This window comes from Zophobas morio, unplaced genomic scaffold, assembly GCF_036711695.1.
Source record: "Zophobas morio isolate AGI-343-1 ecotype UQ-CSIRO unplaced genomic scaffold, CSIRO_AGI_Zmor_V1 ptg000012l, whole genome shotgun sequence".
Taxonomy (NCBI): Eukaryota; Metazoa; Arthropoda; class Insecta; order Coleoptera; family Tenebrionidae; genus Zophobas; species Zophobas morio.
In genome coordinates, this window is record NW_026972117.1 from 7,178,631 (window position 1) to 7,194,192 (window position 15,562).

Genomic DNA, 15,562 nt, shown 5'->3' on the forward strand with positions numbered 1-15,562 from the left:
TTTTCACTTTTTTCGATTTTCTAACTTTTTTTGTTTCTTCAGTTTTTCGATTTGCAATGTTTGGAGTTTTTCAGTTTTTCAACATTCCAGCTTTTGAATTTTCCAATTTTTAGGTTTTTAGGTTTTTAAGTGTACCGATTTTATAATTTTTTGTCTTTTCAATTTTTTATTTGTTCAGTTTTTGCAATTTGCGATTTTCAGTTCTTCATTTTTTCTATGTCTTCAATTTTTAAAGGTTTGCAATTTTTCGAAAATTGAAAAATCGAAGTTTTAAAATCCAATAATTGAAAAATGGAAAAATTCTAAAATGGTAAAATTGAAAAATTTTAAAAACCATAATTATTATTAGTTACAATATTTAAAACCAGAAACACTGCAAATAAAAATTTGAAGAAACAAAAATTGAAAAATCCAGAAATGAAAAATCTAAAATTAACAAAACCAAAATTAAAAAAGTTGAAAACTCGAAAAATTTAAAACCGAAAAATTGGGAAATTTTCAATTGACAAAAGAAAAATTTTACAATCAGAACATTGAAAAATCAAGAGATTGAAAAAATAAAGAAAATAAAAATCAGGAATTACAAATCCAAAAACTGAAGAAATGAAAAATCGAATAAACCTTAAAGTTGAACAGTCAAATTTGAAAAATGGGATAAACTTAAAAATGAAAACTCGAACAGCATATCGTAAAATGGAACAAACAAAAATCTGAAAAAATAGGAATTGGAAAAATAAAATAATATAAAAACGGAACATCGAAAAATCGAAAAATTCTAAAAATAAAGAAAATAAAAACCCGAAACGAAAATTTGCAACACCAAAAATTGAAGGATCGAAAAATGGAAAAATTGTAAAAACAAGGAAAATAAAAATTCTTTTTCCGTTTCTGCAATTTTTCCTTTCGATTTTTATTTTCTTTATTTTTACAATTTTTTGATTTTTTACTGTTCCGATCTTTTAGTATTTTATTTTTCCAGTTCCAATTTCTTAATTTTTTTCGATTTTGAGTTATTCAGTTTTTGATTTTTCAATTATAATTATTTAAAGTTGAAGAAACGAAAAACCGCAAAATCAAAAGTTGAATAATTTAAAACTAAAAATTAAAAAAAAAATCCCAAAATTTTCGAAAATTGTAAAATCACAGAACTGAAGAAATGAAAAATTGAAAAATCACATTCCGAAAAACCCAAAAATTTGAAACAGAAAAAACCGTAAAATCGAAAAACAGAACAAACGTAAAATAGAAAAAATCCAGAAACTGAAAAATCAAGAAGTTAAAATGGAGAAATTTTAAAATAAGTAAAAATTCGTAGATTGCAAAATCGTAAAACTGAAGCAACGAAAAACTGAGAAATTCAAATTCGGAAAATAAAAAAAAATCCCATTTGAACAACTGAAGAAATAAAAAATTGCAAAAAAATGGTGTCTCAATTTTTAGATTTTGTAGTTTCGCGAGCTTTCAGTTTTTACTATTTCGATTTTTCAATTTTTGATTTTTAGTTGTTTTTCCATTCTTCAAGTTTCCGATTTACAATTTTCCGTTTCGGTTTTTTATTATCTTTATTTTTTCAATTTTTCGATTTTTCAGTGTTCATATTTTATAATTTTTTGAGAGAATTTTAAGATTTGCAATTTCAGATTTTTCAGTTACATGATTTTTCAATTTTTCGTTTCTCCAAATTTCGATTTGCAATTTTTCTCTTTTTCATTTCAGATGTACAATTATTATAATTTTTAAAATTTTTTCACTTTTTCAATTTTACAATTTTATAATTCTTCCACTTTGCAGTTATTTTAAAACTTTTTAATTTATTCAATTTTTCAATAGTTCATTTTTGTATGTTTCGATCTTTCAATGTTACACTTTTTGACAATTTTCAAGTTTTTTTACTTTTAGTTTTTCGATGTTTCAATTTTTCGTGTCTTCAATTTTTCGATTTGTAATTTATGGATTTTCCACCTTTTCTATTTTACAATTTTTCGTGTTTTTAGTTTTTCGATTTTCTTCCAATTTTTCAACTTTTCGAATAAAAAAACGGAAAAATTGCAAAATTGTAAAATTGCTATATCAAATATGAAAACTTTGAAAAATCTCAAAACTGAAAACGAAGAACTTGAAAAACTGAAGACATGAAAAATCGAAAGATTAAAAATTGAGAAATTTCAAAACCCCAAAAGTGCAAAAGCGAAAAAACGAAATCTGTTTTTCAAAATCGAAATATTGAAAATTAAAGAACTCTGAAAATCTTCTAATTGGAAAAATTGGAAAATCGAAGAACTGAAAAATCGAAAATTGAAAATTTGAAACATGCCGGAAAATGAAAATTAAAAAATCGGGATAAAGAAAAACAAAAACCGAGAATTTGAAAAATTGTTTTTCTGATCGCAGTTTATATAATTAAGGAGCAATTAGATAATTCCCAGGTTCACAAATTCTAGAAGTAGAGTGGAAATATTTTGGGAACGATTCACTAGTCATAAAAGCGGCTGGATTTTCGCAAATTTTGGCAAAAGGTGCCTTTAAGACCTCAATTAATACGCTTTGGGTCGAGGACTAAGTGACAGATGGTGACGACTCAACATGTTCTTCTCACAATATTTCCACTCTAGTCCAGACCAGTATAAAAGAACAAAATGCCGTTTACAAAAAAACTTTCAGCAAACACAATTTTAGTGTTTTTTCGTTCTTCTGAGTGACATTAAAACGAGTCCTTTTCAATCCTCTCGGTCAATGACACAATAATTTATTTAAAAATCTTTGTAGTTCAATTTTAAACCCAAAAATCCTTTCACTTTTGTTTTTTCTTCATTCGGTGATCAATTATGAATAAAATTTACGAAATTTTATAGAGTGATGAACAAAATGTTGAGGTCAATGACTCAAGTAGTTATGCAAAAGATCTAAATAAATGTGTTACCAGTGAATCGAAAATTAGCACAGTTTTGGAAAAAACTTAGGTACTTTCCAAAGTCAAAATGATCTCAGGACAACTTTTGAATCTCTTAAACCATCAAAGCCTTGAAAATGTTGCATTTTTCGCCCGATGACATATTTATTAATCATAATTCTACCTCATTTCGCAAATCCTTCACGGCTAGAACATGAAACCACAGTTTTCCGATTACTTCACTTAAAAAAAAGTCCGACCCTAAAATCGCAGCATGTGGTAAATTAAATCGCCAAAACCCTGAACTCTTAATTTCTTCACAGACCCAACCTTCTTCAAAATACCCGGCAATTAGCATAAAACATAAAATTTGCATAGTAATGGCCATCGCACAGCTTCATTTCCCACAGACGGTCAAAAAGTACCCAATTTTCGCCCATTTTCCATCAATCGTGACAATCAACTCGTTCTGATTGCTATAATTAATTTAGGCCTAAACTTCCGGCACCAAAAAATTAATTAAATCGAAGAGTTAATTCTAGTGTAAACGACCCTGAAGGAAAAATATTACCGACCAGTGTACAATTAGCCGTTTTAGGCACAGGTTTACTTGACCTTAAATCCTGAAATGTCTAAAATTCCTCAGGACTGGACAACTTTCAGTGGAATCTGGGCTGAAAACGTTTTAATTAAACAATGAGAAACAAAAACGGTTCGACGGTACTTGAAAGTACTGAACCTTTCACTGATTACTAGATTTATATTGTTCAGTAAGTACTGTTACGCTTTTTAATTGCTCCGGTAAGCGCCGAGTACCATCCATCAAATTTCGACATCCGAATGCGAAAAGACATTCCGATGGCGCAACAATCTTAGTTTACATTTGTAAGGATAATAATCCTAATTATTATGTAATTATCGCAAACGTCGATACTCTGTTTGGAGATAAATCTAAGTATGTGTGTTAAGGTCGGTGATAATTACCCAGAGGTTCCTGTCTAATATTTGATTATGATTACGTGTTGTGACAGCGTCCGAATATTTATAATATTAAAATTGAACAAGAAAATGTACAGATTTGTATTCTCTTTCTTTTCTTCTCGAAGTAGACCCCGCCCCTGCTGTATTAAAATAATCAGTGTTGTACGCTTAGAGCCACTAATCTTGCATGGTAGACACCCTGTATATACAAAGCAATAACCCTCCTATCGCCGTTTCTTTACTTCTTAGTTTTATCTATTTTCTCTCCAAGCAACACTGATCATTTTAATGCTTTCAGGCGCTCAGTTGGATTATCGGGAGATAGCAAGACAGAATAAAATAACAGAGCAGATTTTGCAAAACTACTTGGAAAAGCGCCTTTTTCCGAACAACCATCGCCCATCCAAAGCCCCGACCGTGTGGGACATTTTGCCCAGGGCACGGAGGAAACCCACGAACAATATACAGGATGTCCTCAACACCACCGAGACGCTCGAGAGCGGCGAGTCGGAGCGAGTTTCGTTCTATAACGAAGAAGCCAAAGAGGAGGACGTGGAAACAGAAGGCACGTTTAATTGGTTAATGCGCATTTAGAGTAGTCGGTCATTAATCACGCGGGAATTTTGTCGGAAGGACTATTAATCAGTTGATTTGGCAGGTCGGAAAAAATTGAGCTGGTGTTTGTCTAAATTAGACTGATAATGGTTGAGAGTAATTTATTAAAAGCAGGCACCTGGGTGACGTGGAGGTGATGAAAGGTAATTAGAAAAACTGGAGATCAGGAGCAAGTTGTGGACACGTATTTTAAACGTTTTATGATAGTAGGAGTGATACGGTTAATGTTTTACCATTATATAACGATTTGGAGGGGCCAGATGTGGATTGAACTATCTACAAATAAGGGATTTAAATTTGATTCCATTATGGAAAACTCTGACGCACTTAAAAATCGTTTTAAAACATATTGGGGTCACAGTTGGAATAATATGACGCTCATGAAGTTAACTTGGACGGCTTTTAGGTGAAAACTATTTGGGAAGATTATTTGGGTTTTAAATTGTGGTTTTAAATGTTAATTTAAGTAGATTACAGTTTAGTAATTTAAGTAGGTATTAATTAGTTTTATCGCATAGACTGAACCTGAAACTAGAAAATAATGTGCAATAAAGCATTATTATATTTAAGTTTTTATGTTTTTTGATGTTTTTTCTGTTGAAATAAATTTTGAAAACTTCATACATTTTTAAAAACCAAATCTCGACGATTTTTTTGAAATATTCAGTTTTAGATTCAAACTCTTACAATAAATATTTTATTTGATATTTTATCTAGGCGACGTTGGCCAAATTTCACGAATTTTGGAAGAAACGACGGTGAAAATAATTTCTGGAGGATACAGTCAACAAAAAAATTGTTTTTTGGTCATTTTGGAAGGTCTAGAACTTTACTAAAAATTCTGGAATATCGATTTCGACGAGTTGAAATGGAAAACATAGCATGTCAATGGTACCGGACTAAATTTTTCTAAATATTCAGTTCGAATTAAAATTTTTACAATGTTCTAAAAAGTGATATATTTTATTTTGGCGATTCTGGTAAAATTCGGGAGGAAACGAAACCGAGAAGAACTTCTTTTGATTGAAATCAGCAAAAGAATCTTTTTGCTAGTTTTCGAAAGTGCTCAAAAAAAAATTTAGGGGATACGAAAAATCCTGATTTTAGGGCGAAATTTTTAGTAATCGTCAAAAATTTATATTTCGTCCAGATCTTTCGAAAATGTTGCTTCGTGCCCATCAACATGTTATATTTTTGGAATCAGCACGTCGAGATCTACATCTCTGAATTTTTTCAGAATTTTTAGACGACTTTTGTAAAAGTGAAATTTTTCCAATGGTCTTCTTCAAAATTCGGCCAAAATTTCAAATTTTCGAAACCTAACTAAATACATTTTCTTGTAGATTTCGAGCTCTAGAACTCATTTCCGGCCTCGATTCTTTGACGACTCCAATCGTTTTCCAGAATCGTTCGTTAAAATATCGAAATTTTTAGAAATCGTCAAAAATTTATATTTTGTCCAGATCTTTCGAAAATGTTGCTCCGTGCCCATCAATATGTTATATTTTTGGAATCAGCATGTCGATATCTCCACCCTTGATTTTTTTCAGAATTTTTAGATGACTTTCGCAAAAATGAAATTTTTCCAATGGTCCCCCCTTCTTCAAAATTCGACCAAAATTTCTCATTTTCGAAACCTAACTAAATAGATTTTCTTGTAGATTTCGAGCTCTAGAACTCATTTACGGCCTCGATTCTTTGACGACTCCAACCGTTTTTCCAGAATCGTCCGTTAAAATATCGAAATTTTTAGAAATCGTCAAAAATTTACATTTTGTCCAGATCTTTCGAAAATGTTGCTCCGTGCCCATCAACATGTTATATTTCTGGTATCAGGATGTCGAGATCTACATTCGTGAATTTTTTCAGAATTTTTAGACGACTTTTGTAAAAGTGAAATTGTCCCAATGGTCCCCCCTTCTTCAAATTTCGGCCAAAATTTCACATTTTCGAAACCTAACTAAATACATTTTCTTGTAGATTTCGAGCTCTAGAACTCATTTCCGGCCTCGATTCTTTGACGACTCCAACCGTTTTTCCAGAATCGTCCGTTAAAATATCGAAATTTTTAGAAATCTTCAAAAATTTACTTTTCGTCCAGATCTTTCGAAAATGTTGCTCCGTGCCCATCAACATGTTATATTTTTGGAGTCAGCATGTCGAGAGCTACATCCCTGAATTTTTTCAGAATTTTTAGACGACTTTTGTAACAGTGAAATTTTTCCAATGGTCCCCCCTTCTTCAAATTTCGGCCAAAATTTCACAATTTCGAAACCTAACTAAATACATTTTCTTGTAGATTTCGAGCTCTAGAACTCATTTCCGGCCTCGATTCTTTGACGACTCCAACCGTTTTTCCAGAATCGTCCGTTAAAATATCGAAATTTTTAGAAATCGTCAAAAATTTATATTTCGTCCAGATCTTTCGAAAATGTTGCTCCGTGCCCATCAATATGTTATATTTTTGGAGTCAGCATGTCGAGAGCTACATCCCTGAATTTTTTCAGAATTTTTAGACGAAACGAAATAAGTTTTTCAAAATCAAAATATTGAAAATTAAAGAACTCGGAAAATCTTATAATTGGAAATCCAAAAATAGCAAATTTGAAAAATCTAAAATTGAAAATTTGACAAATTCAATAAACGAAAAATTATAAAATGTAAATAAATATTACAAAATTAAAAGAAACGAATAAACGAAAAATTGTGACCAAATCCGAAAAATGAAAATTAAAAAATCCGGAAAATGAAAAACAAAAATCAGTTTTTGATCGCAGTTTTTTGACCCATTTCTAAATTCCTTTTTTCCGAATTTTTCGCTTTTGCTTTCCTTTTTTTTTGGGGTAAATTCTGTTGTTTTGTCGTTTTTATTGTATTTTTTGTGGCCTTCTTTTGCCGATTTTTTATATTTCTCTTTGATATTTTTATTGCCCATTTTTTGGTTAAAGCTCTTTTATCCAGTTTTTTTTTGCGCTTATGTCATTTTTGTGACCTCTTTGTGAAAATTTCTACCTTTTTCAATTACTCTCAAAAATGACCTAAAAATGGACTTCAAACAGAAAATTTTTAGAAATCGTTAAAAATTTACATTTCGTCAGATTCTTTCGAAAATGTTGCTCCGTGCCCATCAACATGTTATATTTTTGGAATCAGCATGTCGAGATCTACATCCCTGAATTTTTTCAGAATTTTTAGACGACTTTTGTAAAAGTGAAATTTTTCCAATGGTCCTCCCTTCTTCAAATTTCGGCCAAAAGAAGAAGGGGGCACCACTGGAAAAATTTCACTTTTACAAAAGTTGTCTAAAAATTCACTAAAAATTCTGGGATATAGATCTTGACGACCAGAATTCAAAAACATTCCGTGTTGATGGTCCCGGACCAAATTTTGAAATATTTGGTTTTAGATTCAAATTTTTATAAAAGGTATGATTTTCAAAATTGCTCAAAAAAGTGAAAAATTTCATACAGGGTATACGGAAAAGTTGTCAAAAATTCACTAAAAGTTCTGGGATACATATGTCGACAACCAGAATTGAAAAACATAGTGTGTTGATTGTCCCGGACCAAAATTTCGAAATATTCAGTTCCAAATTCAAATTTTTACTCTATTTTAAAAATCACCATCTAATTTATCTTGAAGATTTTGCTAAAATTTCAGGAATTTTGGAAGAAACGACTCCAGAAATAACGTTTGGAAGTTAAAATCAACGAAAAAATTTTCTTCTGGTAATCTTGGAAGGTGTCAAATATTTCCTACGAGGGGTACGGAAAAATTGAGAACGAAATAGAAAATTAAACATTATTCATAGTAATAAGAAATAACATGAAATATCTACTACTAATTGAAAAATTCTGTAACATAGATCTCAACGAGCTGAATTTTTGAAAAACATAGGGTTGATTGTTGTTGAATTTTAGAAATATTCGATTTTAAATTCAAATTTTTAAGATGCCCATATTTTATTTTGGCGACTTTGACATTATTCAAGGAATTCAGAGAGAAACAAAGCTGAAAACAACTTCTGGAGAACGAAATCAACCAAAAAAATGTCTTTTGGTCATTTTCGAATGTGTTCGAGGGAAGGTCAAAAATTTCATACGATGGGTAGGTACTGAAAAATTAGGATTTTAGTGAAATTGTCTAAAATTCATTAACAATTTTGGGATCTAGCTCTCGGCGAGTTAAACTGAAAAACACCGTCCGTGTGTTGATGGTTTCGGATTAAAATTTTCGAAATATTTGGTTTCAAATTCCAATTTTTATGATATTCTAAAAATTGTCAAAATTTATTTTAACGATTTTGACATTATTCTAGGAATTTTGGGCAAAAAATGTAACCAAGAACAAATTCTGGTGATCGAAATCAACATAAGACTTTCTTTTGGTAGTTTTCAAAGGTGCTCGAAAAAAGTCAAAAAAATCCATACATGAGGTTATCGAAAAATGAATATTTTGATGACGTTGCCTGAAAATTCACTAAAATTCTGGGAAATAGAAGATCTCGACGAACTTAATTGAAAAACATAGCGTCTTGATGGTCTTAGACCAAAGTTTTCGAAACATTTTGTTCTAAATTCAAATTTTTACAATATTTTAAGGATTTTCATATGTTATTTTGACGATTCTGCCAATATTCCAAGAATTTGGAGAGAAACAAACCTGAAAACAACTACTATAGGTCTAAATCTACAAAAAATTGCCTTTTCCGATTGTTCGAACTTGTTCGGGGAAGGTCAAAAATTTCATACGAGGGATACTGAAAAAATTAAGATTTTCGCGAAGTTGCCCAAAAATTCACTAAAAATTCTGGGATCTCGACGAGCTGAATAGAAAAACACAGCATGTTGACAGTATTAGACTAAAATTTTCGAAATATGCAGTTTCAAGTTCAAATATGTCATTTTCAGGATTTTACCAAAATTCCGGAAATTTGGAGAGAAACGAAGCCGACAACAATTTCTGGAGTTCAAAATCAATAAAATAATCTCATGTGGTAATTTTTGAAAGTGAAAAAATCTAAAATTTCATACACGGGGTTGTCTAAAATGTCTATCTCAACGAGTTAAATTGAAAAATAGCATTGTCATGGTCCCGAACCAAAATTTTTAGAAATATTCAGTTTCAAGTTCAAATTTTTAGGATATTCTAAATACTGCGGTATTTTATACTGGCGATACCGGCAAAATTCCAGGAGTTTTTGGGATCTGTTCTGAAAACAAATCTGGAGGTCGAAATCAATAACATAGCCTCTTTTCCTAGTTCTCTGAAGTGCTCAAAAAAGGTTAAAAATTTCATCTAAGTAATGGGATACCGAAAAATCAAGATATTGCCGAAGTTGCATAGAAATTTCCCTAAAATTCTGAGATATAGATCACGATGTTCTTGGTCTCGACCCAGATTTTTCAAAATATTCGATTTCAAACTAAAATTTTTACAATATTATAAAAATTGTTATATTTTATTTTGGCAGTTTTGGCAAAATCCAAGAAATTTGGAAGAAATGATATCATATTGAAAAATTTAGATTTTGTCGAAATTGCCTAAAAATTACCAAAAAATTTTGGGATATAGATTTCGCCGAGTTGATTTGAAAAATATAGCGTATGATGGTCTTAAACCAAGTTTTTGGGAATATTCGGTTTCAAATTCAAATTTTTACAATGTTCTAAAAATTGCCATATTTAATTTTGGCGATTCTACCCAAGTTCCGGGAATTTTGATAGAAACGCAGGCGACAACGACTTCTGGCGGTCAAAATCACTAAAAGAATCTCTTTTGGTACTTTTCGAAGGCGCTTAAAAAAAAGGGAAAAATTTCATCCTGCGGGGTACCGAAAACTTAAAATATTGGCGAAGTTGCCTTAAAATTTACTAAAAATTCTGAGATATAGATCTCAACTAACTAAATTAAAAATCATAGCGTGTTCGTGGTCTTGACCCAGATTTTTCAAAATATTTTATTTCAAACTTAAATTTTTACCATATCATAAAATTTGTTGGAGTAAGGATTCTATTTTGGCGATTTTGGCAAAATCCGGGTATTTTGAAAGAAACGACACCGAAAACAACTTCTGGATATTGAAATCGACAAAACAACGCCTTTTTGGTAGTTTTTGAAGGTGCTTAGGAAAAGATCAAAAACTTTTTTGAAATTATTTCGTATTTTGAAAAATTGAGATTTCCCGAAATTGCCTAAAAATAAAATATTTAATTTTGGCGATTTGAGTAAAATTTTCGGAATTTGGGGAGGAATAAAGCTAACAATAACTTGGCGGTCGGAATTAATAAAAGAATCTCTTCTGGTCCTTTTCGAAAGTGTTCAAAAAAGGCAAAAAATTTCATTGATGGGGTACAGAAAAAGTAAGATTTTGGCGAAGTTGCCTAAAAATCCATTAAAAATTTTGAGAAATGGATCTCGATGGGTTGAATTGAAAAACATACCGTGTTCATGATCCTAGACCAAATTTTTCGAAACAGGCGATTTCACACAAATTTTTACGATATTTTAAAAAGTAATGTTTAATTTTGCGAATCTACCAAAATTTCGGTAATTTGGGGGGAAACTAATCCGACAACAATTTATGGCGGTTGAAATTAATAAAAAACTCTTTTGGTACTTTCCGAACGTGCCCAAAAAAAGGTAAAATAGGGGCATTGAAAAAATAAGATTTTGGCGAAGTGGGCTAAAAATCAACTAAAAATCCTGGGATATAATTTACTACAAGCTGAACTGAAAAATATAGCGTGCTGATGGTCTTGGATTAAATTTTTCTAAATAGTCGGTTTCAGATTAAAATTTATAAGATATTCTAAAAATTACCATATCTTATTGTGACGATTCTTGGAAGATTCCAGACCGCAAACAACTTCTGGAAGTCTAAATCAATAAAAGATTATCTGTTGGTAGTTTTAGAAGCTTTCCAAAAAAAGACAAAAATTTCAAAGAGGAACGTTTCAGAAAATTGAGATTTTGATAAAATTTCTCAAAAATTCACTAATAATTATGGAACATAGATCTCCATGAGCCGAATGGAAAAATATAGCGTGTTGATGAACCCGGATTAAAGTTTTCGAAATATTTGAGATGAACCCGTATCAAAATTTTCGAAATGCATCTTTGATTTCGAATTCAAATGTGTACAATATTTTATTTTGGCGATTACATATTTGATTTCGAATTCAAATCTGTACAATATTTTATTTTGGCGATTCTGGCAAAATTTGAAAAAAACGAGGCCGTAAACAATGTCCACAGGTTTTTTCGTACTTTTCGAAAGTACTCAAAAAAGGTTAAAAATTTCAGCCAGCGTGGTAGGGAAAAATCAAGATTTTGGCGAAGTTGCCCAAAAATTCACTAAAAATTTTGGGATATTGACCTCGACGAGCTGAATGACAAAAAACAGAGCGTGTTGATAATTCCGGGAATTTTGGGAGAAACGAAGCCAACAACAACTGATGGTCGAAATTGATAAAATAATCTCTTTTGGTAGTTTTCGAAGGTGCTCAAAACAAGGTAAAAATTTCATCCACCGGTGTATCGAAAAATTAAGATATTGGTGAAGTTGCCTAAAAATTCTGGGATATAGATGTCAACGAGTTGATTTGAAAATTATAGCATGTCTCGATTCATATTTTTCAAAGTATTCTATTTAAAAATTTTACCATATCATAAAATTTGTTATACCTACTTATTTTATTTTGGCGATTTAGGCAAAATCCAAGAATTTTGGAAGAAACGACGTCGAAAACAATTTCTGGATATTTAAATCAACAAAACAATGCCTTTTTGGTACTTTTCGAAGGGGCCTAGGAAAAGATGAAAAACATTTTATAGGTATTTTGAAAAATTGACATTTTGTCGAAATTGCCTAAAAATAGCCAAAAAATTCTGGGATATAATTCTCGATGAGCTGATTTGAAAAACAACATGTTGATGACCCTAGGCAAAGTGTTTCGAAATAATCGGTTTCAGATTTAAATTTTTACAGTATTCTAAAAACTGCTATATTTAATTTTGCCGGTTCTACCAAAATTTTGGAAATTTGGGGAGAAACGAAGCCGACAAAAACTTCTGGTGGTCGGAATAATAATAATAATAAGTTTATTACGCCAAAAAAAGGCAATAGATAATTATTATTAATTAAAAAACAAAAACAAGTTATACAAATAACAATTTACAGCATTCTCTCTTAAATCTATTAAATGAAACACCAAAAAATTCTAGGTTCTTACAGTATTGGTTAGCGGAATCAACAAAAAGAATCTGTTTTGGTACTTCTCCAAGGTGCTCAAAAAAAGATAAAAATCTCATTGATGCGATATAGAAAAAGTAAGATTTTGGCGCATTTACCAAAAAATCCACTAAAAATTCTGAGAAATAGACTTCGATGGGCTAAATTGAAAAACATAACGTGTTGATGGTTCTAGACAAACTTTTTCGAAATAATCGGTTTCGGAAAATTTTTACAATGTTCTAAAAATTGCCATATTTAATTTTGGCGATTTTACCAAAATTTTGGGAATTTGTTGAGAAACAAAGCCAACAACTTCCGGCGGTCGGAATCAATAAAAGAATCTCTTCTGCTACTTTTCGAAGATGCTCAAAAAAAGGTAAAAATCTTCATTGATGGGGTTTAGAAAAAGTAAGATTTTGGCGAAGTTGCCTACAATTCCACTAAAAATTGTGAGATATAGATCTCGATGGTCTGAATTGGAAAACACATGTTCATGATCATACACCAAATTTTTCGAAATAGTCAGTTTCAAATTCAAATTTTTACGATATTCTAAAAATTCTCATATTTCTGGTGGTCGAAATCAATAAAAGAAAACTTCTTTTGCTGCTTTTCGAAAGTGCTCAAAAAAGTCAAAATAGGGGTTATCGAAAAATTAAAATTTTAGGGAAGTTGCTTAATAATGCACTAAAAATTCTGGGATACAATTCTCGACAAGCTGAATTGAAAAATATAGCTTATTCATGGTTCTAGATCAAATTTTTCTAAATAGTCAAATTTTTAGGATATTTTAAAAATTACCATATCTTATTTTGACGATTTGTGGAAGACTTGAGACCATAAACAACTTCTGGAGGTCTAAATCAACAGTGGAGTTTTAGAAGTTTTTCAAAAAAGCGAAAAATTTCAAACAGGAAAATGTCAGAAAATTGAGATTTTCATGAAATTGCTCAAAAGTTCACTAAAAATTAGGACATATAGATCTCAATGAGCTGAATGGAAAAATAAAACCCGGATGAAAGTTTTCGAAATATTCTATTTCAAATTCAAATTTGTACAATATTTTATTTTGGCGATTCTGGCAACATTCCGGAGATTTTGAAAGAAACGGCTCTGAAAACAACGTCTAGAGGTGTTTTCGTAATTTTCGAAAGTGCTCAAAGGTTAAAAATTTCATCCAGAGGGGTATCGAAAAATCAAGATATTGGTGAAGTTGCTTAAAAATTTACTACAAATTCTGAAAAGCATATCTCGGGTAATTTTTCAAAATATTCGATTTCAAACTTAAATTTTCACAATATTATAAAAATTGTCGTTGGCGATATTATCAAAATTCCGGGAATTTGGGGAGAAACGCAGCCGAAAACAACTTCTAGTGGTTGAAATCAATAAAAAAATCTCGTTTGGTGCTTTTCGAAGGTGTTCAAAAAAGCGTCAAAATGGGGGTATCGAAAAAGTAAAATTTGGATAGAGTTGTCTAAAAATCCACAAAAAATTCTGGGAGATAATTCTCGACAAACTGAACTGAAAAATATAGCGTGTTGATGGTTGCATACCAAATTTTTGTAAATAGTCGGTTTCAAATTAAAATTTTGACGATATTTTAAAAATTATCGTATTTTATTTTGGCGATTCTGGCAAAATTCCAGGAATTTTGGAAGATTCGAGGTCGAAAACAACTTCTAGAGGTCTAAATCAGCAAGAGAATATCTAGTGGTGATTTTTAGAAGCTTCTCAAAGAAAGTCAAAAATTTCAAACCGAACGGTGTCAGACAAATGAGATATTGGTGAAATTGCTCAAAAATTCACAAAAAAAATATGGGATATAGATCTCGATGAGCTGAATGGAAAAATATAGCGCGTTGATGAACCGGTAATTTTCGAAGCTGTTTGAAAATGTTCAAAAATTTTATACAAGTGTATTGAAAAGCAGAGATTTTGGCGAAATTGGCAAAAATTGCTGAATCGAAAATTATACATTCTGTTGATTCTGTTGTTAATTCTTTTTGTTTACAATAAAAAACGTGCATTGAGTTGCTGTTGTTATTAATGATTGTTGTTATTTCTGCACGACTTCTTTATAATGATTAATTATATGTTATTATGGGTAAACAATGTATATTTTAGTTGTATGTTGAAAACAAAATATATTTTAATTTATAAAAATAGAGCTAGACTGAACAGCAGGTAAACGAGAATGTCGTCTTGAAAATAGTATATTTTACACCTAACGAACGGAAAATTTTCTATAATTATTTTCCACTAATTCTAATCTACACTGGATTAAAAACACGAATCTTTTCGTTGACTTTTAAACATCCCACACCCCAAAACCTAACAATTTTGAATTTCCCCAAATCCCACCCCACCTTAATTGACCCCATTTTTCTCGACCCCTCCCTCTGACACTACTAGTTAACCCACCCCACCGCCCCACACAAGCCTTAACTAAGCACGTTTGTTTCATTTAAACAAACACCCGTAATTATCTCACTTGAATGAGCAATCCGGCTTTCTACAAAAACACCAAATTATTAATGTCGCATACATGTGAAAGTGAAGCGGATAAAACTTTCAATGAAACCGACCGTCTAACTCGGCGGAAAACGAAAAACCGCAAGATCCATCCCGACCGGGAGATGCGGAATTCTGTCGTCCGCGAAATACGAGTTTCGACGTTTTGCAATCGATAAACAAATTATTGCAAAATTATGCAACGTGGGCCATTGCGTTGATCTACAGCCCACATTTTTCGCGATAATTAAGGCGCGCTCACATTAAAACACAATTAGAGCGGCCCTAAGGTAGCCGGGTGACGCAGCGAACGCGCGATAATTGTA

General features: G+C 31.2%; 1 protein-coding gene across 1 annotated transcript in view; it reads left to right on the forward strand.

The window, feature by feature from the left end:
- Positions 1-15,562, forward strand: part of LOC135127713 (C-type lectin domain family 4 member F) — a 125,941-nt gene that overhangs the window by 60,018 nt on the left and 50,361 nt on the right. Inside the window, exon 2 of the mRNA XM_064054279.1 lies at positions 4,170-4,436. Within this exon, the coding sequence (XP_063910349.1) occupies positions 4,170-4,436 (267 nt within the window). The remainder of the gene's footprint in view (positions 1-4,169; positions 4,437-15,562) is intronic.